Raw genomic sequence first — 18,451 nt, 5'->3', positions numbered from 1 at the left:
GGACCCCCGAGAGGCTGAGAGGGGGGAGGGAGGGAGGGAGGGAAGGAGACGGGAGGGATAAGGGTTGGGATACCTGCCCTCCCACCCTTGGGAGACCGCAAGTGGGAGCTCAGCCCCACGGCAAACCCAAGGAGCAGGACTGTGGGATGAACCATGTGTTGGATGAACCTAAAAAACCGCGTCTTGTCTGCAGGGGCTGGGCCAGGGACAGTCCTGCTGGGGAGCAGCCCCGTAGGGCCCTCAGGGCCCTGGGGAGGGGGGTGTTTCTAAGGGCTCCAACACCAGGGTCTGGTCCAGCACAGGTACCGGCCTTGCTCCCCTCTTCCCCATTGATCCCCGATGCCACAGCTCAGCCCAGCCCCGACTGCCCTCGGCTGCTAAGGATGCGGAGGCTGGAGCAGCGGAACCAGGGGCTGCCAGAGCCGGGTACATTCCCAAGGGGAATGCACAGAGGGGCTTCTGGGGTTGCCATGGGGTCATTAGCCCATGGGCATCACTGTCCCAGCTACGACTCGGAGGGGCACGCGGGCAGGACAGGTCTCTGTCTGCACCTCCGAGGAGCTGGTGGTGCCAAAGATGTGGGGAGCCCCAGGGTGCTGGCTCCATCCCCGGGCAGGCTCTCTCATGGCCATGCCAGAAGAGGCTGAGCCCACCTGCCCCAAGGTGACCCTCCAGCATGGCAACAACTCATTGCTGGCCCCAGCCTCGACTTTCTCCCCGAGGAGCTGCCAGCTCAGCCGTGCCCCCAGCACAGGGTTACACCTGTGAGGACATTTCTCTGCCCCATTGCTCACTCCCTGGCCCCCCAGGCAGCGGGGTGGGCTGGGATGGGCCAGGGCACGGGAGCAGGGGGAGGTCAGCAGCAAAGGATGCTGTGTGGCAGTGATGCCCAAAGGGGTGGCTGCCAGAGCTCAGCACACCTCCTCCTCCACATATCCCCATATCCTGGCTGCCGTGTCCTCAGAGAGGGGTGGGAAGGGTGTCCCTCCACTGGAGCCTCCAAGTGGTTCCCTGAGGTCCCCTGTGTGCCAACACCCCAAACTTGAGGGACAGAGGCTGAGGTTGCAGCCCTTCCAGCCCAGCATCCTCCATCCTGGGGGGAACCACTGCCACAAGAAGACACCTCAGGGTCCCTTTAGTCTCCTCTCTCCCCATGTCAGGAAGAGCCTTCTAGGTCTAACTGCCCCCCACTCCCCCACCCCGGGATCAGGGACTGCTGCCCACAGCTCATGCAGCAATGAATCCTGAGTGCCCATACGACTGCCTTCTCCAGGCACAGCCCCTCTGCCCACCCACCGGCCCAGGGGCTGGGCAAGGAGGGTGGCCAGTAGCTCATGGCCAACATGCCAAGGAGGGTGGCTAGTGGCTCATGGCCAACATGCCATGGAGGGTGGCCAGTAGCTCATGGCCAACATTCTGGCCACACTTCCCATGGCAGGGCATGGCCAGGACAGGGGAGGAAGCCGAGGCGCTGGCGCCTGTTGCAAGACTTTATTGGTTTCTAGACAGCGTCGCTGGAGGGTTTGGGCTGGAGCCAGGGCTAGGGGCTCCCGGGGCTGGGGAGGGTGAGGGGTGGGGGAGCCATGGCTGCACGGAGTGCTGTGGGCAGGGGAAGCCTCTGTCACAGCCCGAGGCTGCGGATTCCCTGCCGGGAAGGGGTGCAGGGAGGTCCATCTGGGCCAAACGCTCGCCCCCGTGCCAGCCATGCCCATGCTCCGATGCCCAGGAGCACCTGCTTGTGGTCCCCCGAGGAAAGTGGAGCCAGCCCAGTGGGGAAGGAAGATCCCGGCACCGACCGCATCTCTGGGAAGGGAGGCTCCTTCCTGTGGGGGTGTCTGTGCAGCTGGCAGAGAGGAGGCTCGAAGGAAAAGTCAAGAGAAAAGCAGGTTCTGGGCCCGGTGGCAGGAGAGCTCGGCTGGAGGCAGGTCCGGGAGCTAAATCACGTTGTCGAAGAGCTGCATGGACCTCATAATGTTCTCATCCTGCAGGGAGGAGGTGGGGAGCAGGTGAGTTGGGCACAGAGCAGCAATCTGGGCAGCTCCTCCAAACCTGGCTTTACCCTCACGCAGCTCTGACCCATGGGACGGGAGCCCCAGGATTCCAGCCCTCTTCCAAGCCCTACAAGGGTGCACAGCTCTCCTCATCTCTACGGAGATGCCAGCAGAAGTGCAGCTCCCAAAGCAGAGCCCCAGCCTTGCCCCTTGGAGCCCTGCCTTCGCCCCCTCTTTGCCAGGAAGGTGGTGAGCAGGACAGAGGTCCCCAAAAGACAGGGAGACAGCCCAGCCCCAGAGCAGAGCTGCTGGTGGCTTTACCTTCTGGCAGGACTCCAGGAACTCCTCGATTGTCACCACACCATCTTTGTTTCGGTCCATTTTCTGCAGACAAACACGGCACAGAGAGCATGGCAGGGACAGCCCCAGCCCCAGAGAGAGAGCCCAGCACCCCCTGCCCGGGTCCCACAGGGGCTGGAGACAACGCACCCCTTCTCCAGCCATCCTCAGCACCCAGCAGGACCAGGAGGGCCTTTTCTCTCCCTGGCTCCAGCACAGCCCTGCTTCAAAGTGTGGGTGTTCTCCTGCACCATGCCGGGTTTTGGGCAGTCACTGGCTCCGTGCTGGAGCTCTGCTTCCCCAGGATATGCTTGGCTCACCTGGAAGAAGTTCTCCACGTGCTCCCGAGGTGCTTCCTCCCTCATGGCTGGGTAGGTGTATTTGCCCATCATGTCGTAGATGGACTTCATGATGTCCAGCATTTCCTGGAGGGAAGGAGGTTGCTGGGTCAACATGGGGCTCTGCCTCAGTCTAGCCTCCAACCCACACCCTTCTGGTGATGCTCCTGAAGGACCTGTGGGTGCTCACACACGTTCCTGCCAGCTTCGTGCATGGTGTGGGGCCATGTGTGTGTACCTGCCGGTGTGATGGAACCCCGAAGCAGCACACCCCTCATCCACCATCCACCCCACAGACACACCAGTGCCGGGGAGGGTCCTGCTTGCAAAGCTGAGCTCAGTAAATACTGACACCCCCCCCAGCTCTACTCCAGAGCTCAGCCAATGCCCCCGAGTCCTGCCCAGATCCCCCCCATCCCACCTCTTTGGTGATGCAGCCATCTTTGTTCAGGTCATAGAGATTGAAGGCCCAGTTCAGGCGATCGTCAATGGTGCCTCGCAGGATGATGGACAGCCCAGACACAAAGTCCTGCGAGGATGGACAAGGCAGGTGGGACTTACAGCCACAAAGGGTCTCACAGACACAAAGGGCACAGCCTTGCTCATCCCTCCCACAGAAGAGCTCAGCCCCAAAGCAGATGTGCCCCAGAGCTGGGCTGACAAGGGAAACCTTGAGTATCAAAAAACCAACTGCTTGTCCCCAAATATGTCCCACATTAGTCCTTCGGGTCACAGCACCCAAGAGGACAACGTGCATCAGGACCTGGTCTTCAGCCAAAGCCTGAACAAGACTCAGCTGCACCTGCCCATCTGCGTACCTACAAGACAATAGCCAGAAAATATAGGAACCCCCCTTTTTTGTTGCTTTTCACTGTTTTTTCCCACCACCTCTGGGAATTTAATAAATGCTACCAGCCCTTGTGAAGCTCGCTGTCCATCTCCAACAGGAACACTGCTCAGCACAGCAGTACCTGAAAGGATGTGCCCTCTCTGCCCCACTGCCATCCCCTCCTCAGCCACCGCTCACCTCGAAGCTGACGGAGCCGTCGTGGTCAGTGTCAAAGGCGTTGAAGAGGAAGGTGGCGTACGTGCTGGAGTCTGGGGGGAGGCAGAGAACGTGAGGGGGTGCTGCCTGACTCCTCGCCCCATGGAGGCACCACTGTGGGGTGGGCATGGGGATGGGGACAGGCACTCACCTCCCTGCGGGAAGAACTGTGAGTAGATCTGCTTGAAGTTTTCTTCATTGACGATGCCGCTCGGGCACTCCTGCCAGGGCAAGCCACAGCATCACCTCCACGTTGCAGAGAGGGGCTGAGCATCCCCCTAAATCCCTGCGGCCCCCTTACCCAGGCCACCAGCCCTGCACTGCCTGGTGGGGCAGCAAGGTTGTGTGGAGCATCTCCCTTATTTTGTGGGCTGCACCCCTTGCTGGAGGGGGTCTGCATCCCAGGCACCCAAGGAGCAGGCTTTCTGCACCCAAGGGATGGAGCACAGCATCAAACCTCCACAGTGAGCTACCTGGAGGTGGAATCAGGCCGTAGCCTGATAGAAACTTCAACCCCAAGGTCCCGAAAGCCTTTGCAAACCCCAGGCACCACCGGGTGCAAAGCTGGACATGGCAGCAGGAGCAGGGCTAGCAAAGCTGGTGGAGGGGTACTCACATTCTTGAAGCCTCGGTACAGGACCTGCAGCTCTTTGCGGGTGAACTTGGTCTGCTCCTGGAGCTGCTCCAGCCCCTCGGGGCGGTGGCAGACGGTGGAGAGCTCAAACTCATCCTCAACGCTGTCTGCAAGGAACCCAGGGGAAGAGAGGGCGGCTGAGGCCAGCACCGTCCTGCCTGCCCTGCCGTGCCAGGGGGCAGGAGAGGCACCTTGCACAGCACACCCCATCCAGGGTGACACATTTTCGGGGTGCCCTGCCAGCAGGGGACACTTGGAGACATCCTGGGGGGCAGACCAGTGGCCAACACTAGGCAACAGTCCCCCCAGCCTCTGGTAGAGCCCAGGCTGAGCAGAAAAGGGGGGTGAAACTCCCCCCAGTGCTGAGACCCCCCCCACCTGCCCTTCTCCTCCCCCTGGCACAGGAATCTGCCCTGTGGAGCCAAGACCCTGGACATCCCACAGGTCTGTGCTGCACTGGAGCTGGTGTCCAGCAGGAGAGCTACCCCCCAGGAACCCCCAGCCCCAAATGCCCCCACAGCCTTACCTAGACCCTCTCCTATCCCTTGTGCCCCCCTTAATCTATGGCTTCTCCCCACCATCTGGCAAGCTGCACGACCCCAGCCCGCAGGAGCCAGCACCCCAGACCCCACTGCAACCAAAAGGGGCTGTGGCCCCACAGCAGGTACCCCCCTCCTCCATGGGGCAGCTCAGCCCCTGCCCCTCCATACTCACCTCTTCTCCCAGGGGGCAGGGGGAAACCCCAGCCAGGGGTTCGGACTCACCGAGGGGCCAAGCAGTGCAGGGAGGGTGGGGGGCTCTGGGCATCTCTGTGCTCACTCCCCTTTCTGGGCAGCTCTGCTCAGCCCTTTTCACACCATCCCCCCCACCCATCATCACACCTCCATCTCCAAACTGGAACCGAGCTTTGAGCAACAACCCCCCCAAGCCCTTAAACCAGCACCAGGAGGCTCCCAGTGCCCCAAGCCAGCTCCGAAGCAGGTCTCTCCGCTGTGCATCCTTGTGGGAGCCGCTCCGGGGAGCTGGAGAGGGGGAAAACCGGCCTGGAAGTGGGTCAGGACAGAGGTGACAGAGGTTTAGAGCCCATCGGATTCAGACCCCTCCGGGACAGGACTGATCCTGACAGCCCGAGCCCCAGCGCAGGGGGGGTGGCAGAGGTGTCCCTGTCCCACGGGAAGGGCCAGGACGGAGGGCAGGCAGCAGCACCGCCAGGGACACGGGGACACGGACACACAAACACACACACACACACACACACAAAGGCAAGAAGAAGCACTTGCTTTCGCTGAGCGAGGGGATGGATTTGGGCCGGCAGCAGGGCAGCAGTTTGAGGAATCGCTGCTTCAGCGCTTTTTTAGTTTGGCCCGGCGCGTTGCCTGGAAGAAAGAAGGAGTCACCAAGCAGAAGAAGAGTTAAGAGAGCCAGCGGCCCCCCGGGACCCGGCGGGCAGCAGGGGTGGGCACCCGGCACAGTGGGCGAGCGGGGGCCGGGGGGGCAGCACATGCAGCAGGAGGAGCAGGAAGGCAAAGCCCAGCCCAGGCTCTGCTCGGCCTTTCTGCTTCCTCACAGGACAAACCCGGCACGGGAGTCTTCCTCCTCGGGAAGGATGGGGGTGACAAAGGGACAACTCTGCTGGGCTACCCCCACCCAGCACCTCTGCACCCCCCCCGTCAGAGCATGCCGGGGTGCACTGGAGACACCCAGCAGCCCAGAGATGGCAAGGTTGGACCCTGTCCTTTAGCCATACGGCCACATACCTGCTCTCTGGGGACCCTCCCCAAGGGGCTGTGCAGGGAGGCAGGGCGGGATGAACCCCAAGAAATGGCCTCCCCCATTGCATCCCCCCCCCCAGCCAGGAGCTCGGGGCCGGGTTTGATCCTGTTGGGACCCGAGGGCTGAAGATGAAGCGTGCACCGAACCCAGCCATGCAGCCCGGGCCGCAGCATGCACCCCCGCCCCAGCATGGCACTGGGATCGGAGCCCAGGGCCCCTACTTTGAGACAGCCAGAAAGGGGAACGGGGCTCAGGGCTTTGCCTCAGCCAGGCTATGGGGCAGGGCAAGGGGCTCCCCACCTCAGCCTGGCCTGGTGGCCATCGCTTCAAGTGGCACCCTGCATAAACAGCAAGTCCCTTGGCTGCACAGACCCACCACCACCCCACACGCTATTTCCCCATCTGGAATCCAATGGCTTTGCTCAGCCCCATCTCTCCCTGCTGGCGCTGCCCCATGGCTGCAGACCCTCTCCCTCCCCTCCCGCAGTGCCTCAAGCCAGCAAACTCAGCGCAGGACGAATGCTGCAGGCGGGGAGGGGATGAAGGCCATGCCAGGCTCCAGCCCCCAAAAAGGAGGCAGACAATGACACAGGGCACCCATGGGATGAAAGGTGCAAAGTCCCTTTGGGGATCTGCTGTCCCGGTGTTTGCTCCAAGCCCCCTGGACATCTGCAGGCAGCAGGTCACAATGCCTGCACGTCCTGAGCCCTGGTTTCGGGGTTGTTTCTCTAGGGGGATGACAGATGGGGCTTCTCTGGCAGCTTTCTCAGCCTTGTGGGGCTGAGCTGAGCCCTGGGGAAACAGTGCTGTGTCCTACCCAGCCCCAGTGCTCAGAGGAGGACCTGGGTCTGCAGACAGCTCCATCACTCTGGGGCAATGGAGAACAGCTCCAGGAGGTCCTTCTCCCAGCAGGACATCACACAAAGCCACTGGGAGAGGGCAAACTTGTCCCCTGGGAAGTGGCATCCACAGCAGGGTGGCAGTGACATGCAGACAAGTAGGGATACAAGAATGCAACCCCTGGCATTTGTCACAGGGCAACAGAGGTAAGGGTGATGGTCAGGATCTTGGTGCTGGCAGCACAGCCGGCCCCTGTCTGCTCCGGGGTTTGTGGGCAGGTGAGGAAAGAGGCTTTTTCCTTTCTAAAAGGGGGCATCAGTTGTGCATAAAACATGATTTTGGCCCAGCTACTTCTCCAGGGCTTGTAGAGGGAAAGGGAAATTGCACCTTTCAGCCTTCCAAGGATGCCCTGGGGCCAGGTCCCTCCGGCAAGAGCCAAACTATGGGAACAGCCCTGGGAGGCAGGAGCAGCCCCTTCACCCAGGGGAAAGGGACGGGGCAGGCAGAGCAACAGCCAGTGGCAGAGTGATGGACCAGGGGAGGGAGCAGGGCGGGAGGGAAACCACACAGCGAGAGAGATGCAACAGAGAGTAAACTGTGGTTGGACTCACAGGGGCAGCAGGTATAGGCACGTGCAGTAGGTCAGGTCAGGTGCAAGTTACACTTTAGTTTGTTATAAAGAAGGAAAAAGAAAAAAAAAAATAAAGAACATAGGCGTTTTCTTAAGGAGGAAACTGAAGAGGGCCCAATTCCAGGGGCCCCAGGGCAGGGAAGGGAGCACGTTCAGCACATGCAGCTTAACAACAGGAGAGGGGTGACTAGGGCTAGGGTTTTGCTGTCCTGGCTTTGGTGCACCTGAAGGTTCTGCTGGGGAGGACACGATGTCCCCTTTCTGTCCCCCAGCATCCATACTGGGGGCTCCCCCTCACTGGGAAGCAGCTCTGCCCAGAGACAGGGCAGCAGAGCCTGGCCACACGGGAACCTGCAGCACAAAGCCCTGTCCCTGCCAGTGACAGCTCTTTTTCCAGATGTGGCTCTGCCCTCCACCCCCTCTGCAAGAGCCGGCACTAAACAAGGCGACAGAAAGGGCTGGCAGTGTTTGATCTGTGGCAGGAGCTCTGCCGGGTTGAGTGGCTTGTCGCTTCCCAGGCGTCACACCACAGCCCAGCCACTTCAAAACACACACACAACCAGAGCCTCCATCCTCAGGCGGCACCAAAAGGGGAAGGGATTTCCCATCCCCACCTCCACACGCTGTTGAAATGAATCCCGGAGGTTGCTGGACACTGGCTCTGAAGGGACCCACAGCCAGGAGACCCCCAGCACCAGCAGCGACACCACCGGGATGGTCATGGACAACTTTGTATTGAGCCACCAGCAGCTGATGTGTCCTTGGTGGCTGGATCCAGCCAGTCCTGCCATGTCAGGGGGTTTCATGGTGCTGGGCTGACACCTCTCTTCCCAGGGAGGACCCAAGCCTGGGCTGCTCCCTGGTGACCCCAGAGAGAAATCAGGAGCTGGGCTCAGCTCAATGCACAACCATGTCCCTGCCCTCCCCACAGAGGCAGAGCCACCAGTGCCCTCCCAGTGACTGCCAGCTGGAGACACCAACCCACCCCTTCCACAGCACCCTCCTGCTACAAAAGACCCTACAATAACAAACCAACAGGCAGTGCCAAAGCTACAACCCCCTCACTCTCAGAAACCTGTCAATAAATGCATCATCACGGCGAGTGGAAGATGTGCATCCTACGACGGCGAGACACACACCTTCCCCTGTCTGGGCACAGCACCGATCCAGGACAGGAGCAGAGCACCAGCAGGCACGGGGTGCAGCTCCCACAGCCCCTGCTTGGCCCCATGGGGCAACACCAGGTCAGTTGGGAGGTCAGGAGAAGCTGGTACTCCAGGGACGATCCACCCAGCACCCTGCACTAGGAGCAGGGCTGGGGTGGCCAAAGGCAGCTGGGCAAGAGGACTCGCTGCCATTTAAGATACCTTGGCTGGGGTTTGTCCTCCTGCTTCCCAGCCAGGGTAGGGGGACGAGCCAGAGGAAAGGGCAGTGCAGGCCCAGGGGAGCATGGAGAAAGGGTCAGTAGAGGAGCCTCCATCCCCTCCCAGAGCATCACCTTTTCCTGGGAGGCCAGAGGCACATCCCCAAGCTCCCCCTGCCAGGCCATGGCTCTGGGTCCATCCAGGCAGCGATGCTGAGCCCAGCTGCCCCTATCACCTATGGCTCACGATCATCCCTGTGCATCTCTGAGCATGATCCACCAGTCCCTGGCTCTGCCCCGCCTCTGCAGAACCCAGCCTCGGGCAGTGCCACCTCCTGCTCAGGGGGACCACAGCTTTCCAGGGTCTGCAACGAAGGGCAGCAGGAGGAAGAGACAGCGAGCTCCCTCAGCCGCCCTGGGGAGGGTCAGGATGGGTCCCACCAGCAGCAGCTTTGCAAATGACCCTCATCAGTCAGCAGTGACAGAGCTGAGCACAGCCAGGGCCAAGGTGCCTGCAGCAGCCGCTGGGGCCAGACAGTCATCCATTAGGGGAATGAAATCACAGCTGGCATCTCCGGGGCAGGGGACGGAGAGAGACTCCCTGTCCTGGGGGTGGCACAGGGGCAGCCTCAGCCCAGACACCTGGAGCCAGCGGGGCTGGAGGAGCTGGGAGCAGCAAAGCTGCCCTGGAAGACCTGCAGTTCACAGGACAGTAGGGATTTAGGGCTGGGATGCCGAGCAGGAGCCAAAGGGAGATGGGGACATGGGCCAGGACGGGCAGCAAAGCAAAGTGGGGCTGACGGTGGTGCTGTCCCCGTTCCCAGCCGGTGACAGTGCTTCCACACAGCCTGGCTGTGCCCGGGGGAGATCTTGGCAGAATAATAGTTTCTCAGGCCACACCACATATGAAATGTTGCGAGAAAGGAACGGGATGGGATGCAGGTACCGAGGCACAGTGGAGCTCAGGGGCTCCCCAAAAGCAGCAGGTAAGGCTGCGGGACCAGGACAGCCATGTGCCACAAAAACTCACTTGCAGGGACACATCCTGCCCTGTCCCCATCACCACCCCCATGTCAGGGACATCTCTGGCAGCAGGAATCAGTGCATCCAAGGTGCCAGAGGAGCTACCCAAGAAATGCCACAGCAGAGCAGCAGCTACTCTTGGCTGCAGGCAACGTGTCCCACAAGAGAGCTGGTGCTCTGCATATCCCTTACCCAGATATCATCCACACCCCCCCAGCACGGCACATGTACGAAGCCTGGATACACCTCAGCCACAGCCCAGCCAGATCCCAGGCAGCTCAGGGAGATCCTCCATCACAGGGGGGTTGAAAACATCTCCTGGGCGCAGTGTGGCCTCCTCCCCTCCCTCTGCTCAGCCACTAATTGCTCCTCTGATGACTCCTACCCACACATCCTCCCATCCCAGCTCCCATCCCCAGATCTGCCTGTCCGAGGGGATGTGATCTGCAGCCCCTTCACCTGGCAGCATCCCCAGCGCCAGCCAAAAGGCAAGGGGACAAAAAAACCCAAACAAACTCTAAATCGTCCTCATGCAAAGTCTGTTGGCAGCCCTTGTCTGAGGTGGGACTGTCCGTGGCAGAGCCGAGGAAGGCAGCCAAAGCTGACAAACCAGCTGCACCCTGCGGCTCCCTGCACTCCCGCCCTCGCCAGGCACAGCCAACAGGTCCTGCATCCCTCACCCTGACATGTTCTGGCCACATCCAGCCTTGTCCTCAGCACCCACATCAGCCCCTTTCCTCCCCAACCACAGCACAACCCCACAGGGAGGGTAACGGGGCTGGGGGCTCCAGCTCTTTTAGCCACGCTCCCCCCGTAGCCACTAATTCCTGTGGCAGCAGGGACAGTTTTCTCCTCCCCACATCCCCCCCTCCCAAACCAGCTGCACCCTGCGGCTCCCTGCACTCCCGCCCTCGCCAGGCACAGCCAACAGGTCCTGCATCCCTCACCCTGACATGTTCTGGCCACATCCAGCCTTGTCCTCAGCACCCACATCAGCCCCTTTCCTCCCCAACCACAGCACAACCCCACAGGGAGGGTAACGGGGCTGGGGGCTCCAGCTCTTTTAGCCACGCTCCCCCCGTAGCCACTAATTCCTGTGGCAGCAGGGACAGTTTTCTCCTCCCCACATCCCCCCCTCCCTGCCCCAGCTCCCACCCCTCTCCCCAGACCCTTTTCCTCATCAGCTGACAAAGCTCAGCTCTCTGCATTCCAGTGCCTCCAGACTCAAAAACCCCAGATAGTCCCAGGCCCCCAGCACCCCACACAGTTCTGCACCCCAATGCACCTCCAGATCCAGATATCCCCCACCCTGATGACATCAGACACCCTAACTTTCTAGCATCCTGCACCCCAACACCCCAGTGCCCCCAGATATTCCCACCCCAACATCCCTGATACCCCTGCACCCCAGTGCTCCCCAAGCACCCCCAGACCCTAATTTCCAGACACACTCACCCAGCTCCCTACACCCTAATGCCTCCAAGACACCCTCCCACACCCTAATAACCCCCTAAAATGCCCCCAAAACACACTAATCCTTCCAAACCTCCCCCAAGCACCCTGCAGCCTCTGGGACAGGAGGTGAGGAGCACCCCCACCACAACATCCCCATCCCATTGCAACCCCATCCCTTTCCCCGTCCCACCTCCCTTGGCCAGGTCGATGATGCCCAGGGCATGGAGCAGCTTGAGGCTGGAGCAGAGCAGCAGGATGATGCCCACCGTTTGCAGCCCCTGCAGGTCCCAGGGTAACCCAGCAACCGACATCCCCCAGACGGCAGCAGGTCTGGCAGCAACAGACCCAGCAAGGGAGGAGAGGGGAGGGCAGGGGAGGAGAGACCTCCCTTGGCCCTCCCTCTTCCCGCCCCAGCACCCTCTGGGGTCCCTCGGGGCACACAGGCTGCAGGGGAAGGGAGAGCCCATGCATGTGCCCAAGGGTCTTAGGGGCCAGCTCTCACCCCCTTTCCACTGGGGCACCCCATTGTTGTCACCTGCACCACCACAGCCTGGCACGGGCACCCCGCAGCCCTGGAAAGCTTTGGAGGGGTGCAGAGCTGGCACCAATGTGTGCGTGGAGGAGGCTCAGCTGCACCCAACTCCCACCCCAACAGTGAAGTGGCACCGACCCTGGAGCTCAATCACCCACTGACCCCCAGGACACCACTGCCACCCAGTCCAGCCACCAGCCCTGCCCAGGACAGCACCTCTGCCCCATCCCAGGCCACCAAACCCCATCCTGAGCAGGGCCCCATCCTGAGTGTACCCACAGCATGGCACGACTCGCTCCAAGCCACAGAGCTCAGCCTTGTCTGCTGGTCACCTCCACAGAGACCTGCCACCCTCACCTCCTCCCTCCTCACCTCCTGGGGGAACACCTCCACCCCCCCACAGCACCAAGAAAGTCACAGCCACCTGCAAGATCCGTGGCACATGGAGGAGCCAGAGCTGGGGGCTGCCAGCCCTGGGTACCTCGCTTGCTGATGGGGGGATACATGCTTCATTCCACTCCAGGGTGCTGCCTGGAGGGAGGGTGGTCAGCGGGGAGAGGTGGCCAGCACGGCAGGGTGGCCAGTGGGGAAGGGGGGGCTCCCAGCAATCCACCCAACGTGCTGCCTTGTGGGGCAGCAGTGGGAATTAGAAAGTCTCTTTGAGCTGGTTTTCTACCCCTCTCTCACCTAAAAGCTGCTTCTGATTTGGCCACCCCCTGCTCCAGCAATGGAACAAGCCCCAGGGCAGTTGCCCACGGGGAACGAGGCTGGAGAATAAGTCTTATGAGGAGAGGCTGAGGGAACTGGGGTTGTTCAGCCTGGAGAAGAGGAGGCTGAGGGGAGACCTTATTGCTCTCTACAACTCCCTGAAAGGAGGGTGTAGAGAGGTGGGGGTCGGTCTCTTTTCTCAAGTCACAGGCGACAGGACGAGAGGAAATGGCCTCAAGTTGTGCCAGGGGAGGTTCAGGCTGGATATTAGGAAAATTTTTTTCACTGAAAGGGTTATCAGGCATTGGAATGGGCTGCTCAGGGAGGTGGTTGAGGCCCCATCCCTGGAGGTGTTCAAAAGACGGGTTGATGTAGTGCTGGGAGGTATGGGTTAGTGATGATGCTCCTTGTTTGCTGTGTGGGTGTCTATTTTTGTCAGTTAGGCTGACGGTTGGACAAGATGATCTTTAAGGTCCCTTCCAACCTAGAAGATTCTGTGATTTTCCTGCACCCTGGGAGGGGATGCTGCAGCCAAGCACAGACGGTGCAGGGACCTCCTGCTGCCTGTTCTCCGGGTTCCAACAACCCCACAGAGCCCTGGCCAGGGCACCTCTATTCCCACCCGTGCCCAGTCCTGGGGTCTAATCCTGCCCCTCGCAGGGGAGAGGTGAAGGAGACCCTGTTGAGCTCTCACAGCACCTGCAGCCCAACACAACCCCAGGCTAGACAACCCCAGGCCGGCTTCGAAACAGCCTTTCCCATTTGACTCCAAGGTTTCACCCCCCAGCAGAGGAGCAGGGCTGCAAAGAAAGGCTGCCCCGATAGGTCCCCTCACTCCCTGGCTATATTGTTTTTTCTCCAGCCTGTGATTTTCTCACCTCCCTGTGGAATCTCCCTGCTCCTCCATCCACTGGCTCAGAGCCTGTCTCTGGGGCAGGATGGGGCAGAGTGGGGTCCCAGCTCCATCCATCCAACCAGGTCCCCTCGCTCCCCTCTCCAGGCACATCAGCAACAGAAAGAACAAGCCAGGCCAGAGGGAACTGGGAGGGAAGCAATGTGAAAAGTGATTAACACGAGGCCGGAGGCAGAAGAGATTCAACAAGCTAATTAGTCTGGCTGGGCATGAGCAGGACGTGACACCACGCAGTGGCAGAGTTGGCAGGGTGCGTGCCACGGGCATTGCAGTCCTCAGGGAGCTCAGTGCTGGGAGAGATGCCCTGCTCTGGTCCCAGCCACAGGGGCCACAGCCAAGGGCCAAAGACCCAGGGCCAAGTCCCCTTCTCCCCCAGCTTCACCTTCTCCAGGCAGGGCAAGATAGCACAGCCCATCCCATGCTCACGGTGATAACCAGGGCTGATGTCCCTGGGTGCAGAGCATGTAGAAGATGCTCCACAAATGGGAGGACAGAGTCCACAGGAGACCTTCTTCTCTAAGATTCCAGCACTGGCCCAGCTACCTCAGTGTGCTGAGGCTATGCTGGGATCCAAAGCCAGACCCTGGCCATGACTACCTTGGCCACGACTACCATATACCTCTGCCCCTTCCCCTCCCGCTTTGCAAGCCCTCACCATAAGCCAGCAGCTCTCTTCTGTTTCAGCCACCAGACTCTGCCCAGCCCTACAGCCAGCTTAAGAAAGGAAAGGCAAGGGTTAAACCCGCTGTGCATGGGGAAATCCCTGGTGGACCCCAGCCCAGGGAACCCCAAACATTACCCTGGAGCAGCTGCAGCTGTCCCAGGCTGGGTGTCAATGCTCCAAGACCTACCCCACCCACAGCCAGCTCGCCTTGACCTCTTGGGTCCATCAAACCCACCAGGCTGGGTGATGCCCTGAGCCCGGGGAGCCTTGGCATCGCGCCCTGAAGGGCCGGTCCCTCCTGCAGCCAAGAGGATGTGCTCCTGCCAAAGGGGTTCCTGAAAAGCAGGAGGAAAGCAGGGCTTGGCATGAGGCTTCGCTCTCTCCAGCGCTGCAGGGATGCTCATTTTCTCCCCCGTCCGGAGGGACCGTCACCCTGAGCCAGGCACCAGCAGGCAGCCGTGCTGCTCGCTGCCACCACCCTCCTGCTTGGCATCCTTTGGGGTGCCAGGGGCACTCAGGCAGGCTGCTGCCTCCTCCTGTTTCTCCCCAGACTCTGGAGGGCTTGGGCACCCTCTCCAGCCCCGCTTCCCCCTCCACATCCTCAGCTCTGGGGCAGCAGCAGCAGCCTCCCGGGGAAGGCAGGGGCCAACACAACCCATGGGAAGGACTCTCCAAGACACCCCCAATCCCATCTGCCCTGTGCACAGACTCTGACCCGGACAAGGCAGGGACAGCCCTGCCAGCCCCGGGCAGGCACCAATTACCACGCCGATAGCAATCTGCAGCTTCATCTAATATTCATCTGAGGCGGCTCTCCCGGCTTTTACCTCCTGCCCACCCCTCCTCCCAGCCAGGGACCGATCGCTCCGTGCTGAATTATTGATGCTGCACTTCAAGGGCCAAAATCGATAGCGTTCCTCTTTGCCTGCCCCCTCCCGAGGGCTTGGCCGAAGTGGGCTCTTGGCAAGGGGCTGGGAGCCCCCCAGGCAGCTCGGCAGCCTCTGTGCAGCTCTGCCAGGAGATGCTCGGGGCTGGGGAGAGACACGGTGGCACAAGGCAGAGGTAGTGGTGACACGGCCCGTCAGTGATTAACCAGCTGGTAAACAACACCATCGATCGCCCCGGAGCACAGAGCACCCACGGGAGATGCTCTGACGCTGCTGCCAGACAGCAGCTCTGGCCATGCCACCGAGGCTGCACGGGATCCACGGGGAGACAGTGCCAAGGGGACATGGCAAGGGGGTGCAGACAACCAGCACTCCCATCCAAGCCCTCCCTCCAAATGGAGGACGGGTTGCTCTGGGCCTCGTCCAGCTGAGTTTGGGCACCCACCAAGCCTGGAGTTCCCCCATGTCAACCCCCTCCCCTCCACAGCCCAGGGGAAGATGGGGTCTTGCTGCAAGATGCTCCCACTGAACCCTCCCCAGGGCTAGGGCATTTTTCTGGTCTCCTCTGGAGATGCTTAATCACCAGACCATCCCTGTGGAGGCCCACCACCTCCCAGCACAGACCATCCCGGGGACATCACCAGCAGAGCTTGGGCAGGGAGACAGCCACATGCAGGGGACCATCAGGGATGGAGCAGGGAGAGGGGGGGTGGCAGCTGGGGCAGGGGAAGTGCCGCAGGCGGTATCGATGTCTCCGGAGCAGGTGGTGGGGCCTCATGTCCATTAGCAGACCTGAGCCATTAGTGTACGGTTTCAGGCTCTTTGTGGTCCCCTGGGCTGCCACTGCTGGCCCAGGCACGGCTGGTAAACAAGCCCCAGAGGGGACTCAGCATTTCCCAGCCCCAGACAACCCCTGGGACCTTCCCTGGAGAGCAAAGTCTCCTTCCTGCTGCCTCCTGAGGGGCAGGGGGGGGTGACCCACACAACAGCATCTCACCCCCATCCCAATGTGCAACCAGTTACCCACAGGACTCCCCGTACAGCGCCTGGGGCTCCGCTCCACCCTCAGCTGATTTCTGCCCCTTGAGCAACACCTTTTTCTCCCTTCCAGGCACCTTTTGGTGATGGGAGCAATTACTGCCAATCCGGGACATCTGGGTCTCCCACCACCACAGCTGGGGCAAATCTCCAGCCAGGCCAGGGGGACCCACAGCTCCCCAGACTGGGGGTGTGGGTGGAGGGGGACAAGGCAGGCTGTGCCTTCCCATGGCACATGGTGCCACCGTGTCCTCCTGGGGATGAGAGAGGACTAGTGGCAAGGCTGGTCCTTCATGGGAGACAGGCATGCCATCATCCATCCCTGGTGGTATCAGGGATGGGATCATCAGCACCTGGAGGTGCTGGCTGACGGGTACAAGGCTGAACACAGGACACCCCATCTCCAACCTCTGGCCCAAAGTCACTTGCAGGGGGACAAGGAGTGTGCCTCAGGGAAGGAGCAGCCACACAGGCCAAGGGGTAGCCCCTGCCTTGTCCTGCCCCCCTCAGCAGGGTTGCTGCAGGGGCCGGGGGGGTTCTTTGCCTCTCCCATCTCCACCGCCACTGGGAGCCAGCGTGCTGCAGAGCACCCACAATCTTTGCCACCAACTTTGGTCCAAAGCTTTGAGCAGCTGGAAAAGGAAGCAAAAGCAAAGGGAAGAGGGGAAAGCAGGGTCTGGGGGAGGCACACCTCCCCCCAAATCACCAGCAGAGCTGGGGAGGGGAGATGCAATCCAGGCACAGGGAGCAAGGCCACCCCTGTGGCTCACACACAGTATGCCTGGCACTTAGCTCAGCTCCTGCCTCAGTTTCCCTCCTGGTATCATCCACCTAGGAGCGCTGCTGCTGGAGCACAGGGACAAAGCAAGCAGTTAAGCAGTGACAAAAGCTTCCACTCACCATGCTCTCCTGTCCTGCAAGCAGGTTTACAGGGCCAGGGGGAGTCATCCCCCCATCTGTCCCCTTCCTGCCCACTCCCAGGCAGAGCAGCTCAGGAGTGCAAGAGACAGTGCTGCAGAATGAGAGTGAAGCATCTGGGGGCACCAATGGATCAGGAAAACTGCCTGTCACCTCCTCACCCTGTGTGTGCCCCAACACCTGGGTCCAGGCAGCATCCTTCAGATGGGTGTCTACAGGACATGGCAGGGGCTGGGCAGGGCTGGGGGCACCTCTCTCACAACCATCACCCCTGGGAGTCCAGGGAGCACCTGGCCAAGTGGTCCTGAGCTCCGTCCCACCATGCACTGAGTCCCCTGAGCAGATCTGGGCTCCACCAAGCATGCCCCACACACACCACTCAGCACCTTGCATGGTCCCTGCCCAACTGGGCAGCACCTCATGTGTCCCCCCACCCAACCCAAGGGACCTGGGGGGGCTCTGAGAAGAGCCCAGAGCCAGGAGTGCAGCAGGGACCCATCCTGCCCAGGCTGGGGGTGCTCTGCAGGCTGATGCTGCATCTGCCAGCTCATGTTTGTGCTGTTCAGGGTGAGGTGACCACGGACCCAGGGGACACCTTGTCCCTGTAAAGGTGCTGGAAAACACCCTGGTGCCCACTTGCACGCTCACACACAGTCCCGGTCCGTGGCACGCCAGCACACCCCAAAATCACCACCGTGCAGCAGGCACCCTGCCAGCCCTGTCCCCTCCCCACGGCCCCACTCACTGGGACCTTGCGAGGAGCAGACAGGACAGACACCCCGCTCCTCACACCAGGACCTCCCTGCTCGCCCCTATGAGCAGCAGATGGACACCACATCCCAGGACTCTGCCGTGGATGCAGCACCCTTGGAGCATCCCATCCTTGGGGGGCAGCTCTGGACCCCCACCAGCTGCCTCCCGCCTTCCCAGAGGAGCCAGCACCGCCCGCGCCCGTTACCTTCCAAGGACACTGGCTCGAAGAGGCCAAATTGCTCCAGCACCTTGACGAAGAGGACCAAGACCACCAGCACCGCGATCATCTCAAGGCCTTCCAGGTTCATGGTGGGGGTGTCTCATGGCCCCACACCTCCCCACCCCCCTCCCCCACCGCCGTCCTGGAGCACCCCCCTCACCCCAGAGCCGTGACTGCTGCCCTGCGCATCCCCCAGGGACCCCTGCCCTGTCCCCGAGGGGGGGATCAGCTGTCACCCCTCTGCTCAGGGGCACCTGCCATCAGCCATGGGCGAGCAAGGCGTCAGTGTGGGGCAGCTCCAGGAGCCAAGAGCCCAGGCAGAGCAGGGCCGTGCCTGCAAGTAAGAGAGGAGAGAGAGACCAAGCGGAGGGAGGCGTTGGGGGGGG

The 18,451-nt window shown here is 61.3% G+C and overlaps 1 protein-coding gene across 1 annotated transcript; it reads right to left on the bottom strand.

Annotated features, from left to right (window-relative positions):
- Positions 1–6: 6 nt before the first annotated feature.
- On the bottom strand, positions 7–18,162 carry KCNIP2 (Kv channel interacting protein 2). Its single transcript, XM_014957938.1, has 9 exons — positions 18,051–18,162; positions 5,628–5,723; positions 4,330–4,454; positions 3,865–3,934; positions 3,696–3,766; positions 3,090–3,197; positions 2,651–2,755; positions 2,313–2,375; positions 7–1,982 (listed from the first exon to the last, which is right to left on the bottom strand). The coding sequence occupies exons 1-9, from the start codon at positions 18,151–18,153 to the stop codon at positions 1,935–1,937; spliced, it is 789 nt and encodes a 262-aa protein (XP_014813424.1). The 5' UTR covers positions 18,154–18,162; the 3' UTR covers positions 7–1,934.
- Positions 18,163–18,451: the final 289 nt, after the last annotated feature.

The sequence above is a fragment of the Calidris pugnax genome, unplaced genomic scaffold (genome assembly GCF_001431845.1).
Source record: "Calidris pugnax isolate Ruff unplaced genomic scaffold, ASM143184v1 scaffold4, whole genome shotgun sequence".
NCBI lineage: Eukaryota > Metazoa > Chordata > Aves > Charadriiformes > Scolopacidae > Calidris > Calidris pugnax.
Note: the sequence above shows the minus strand (reverse complement) of the source record. Positions and strands in the feature narration are given on the sequence as shown.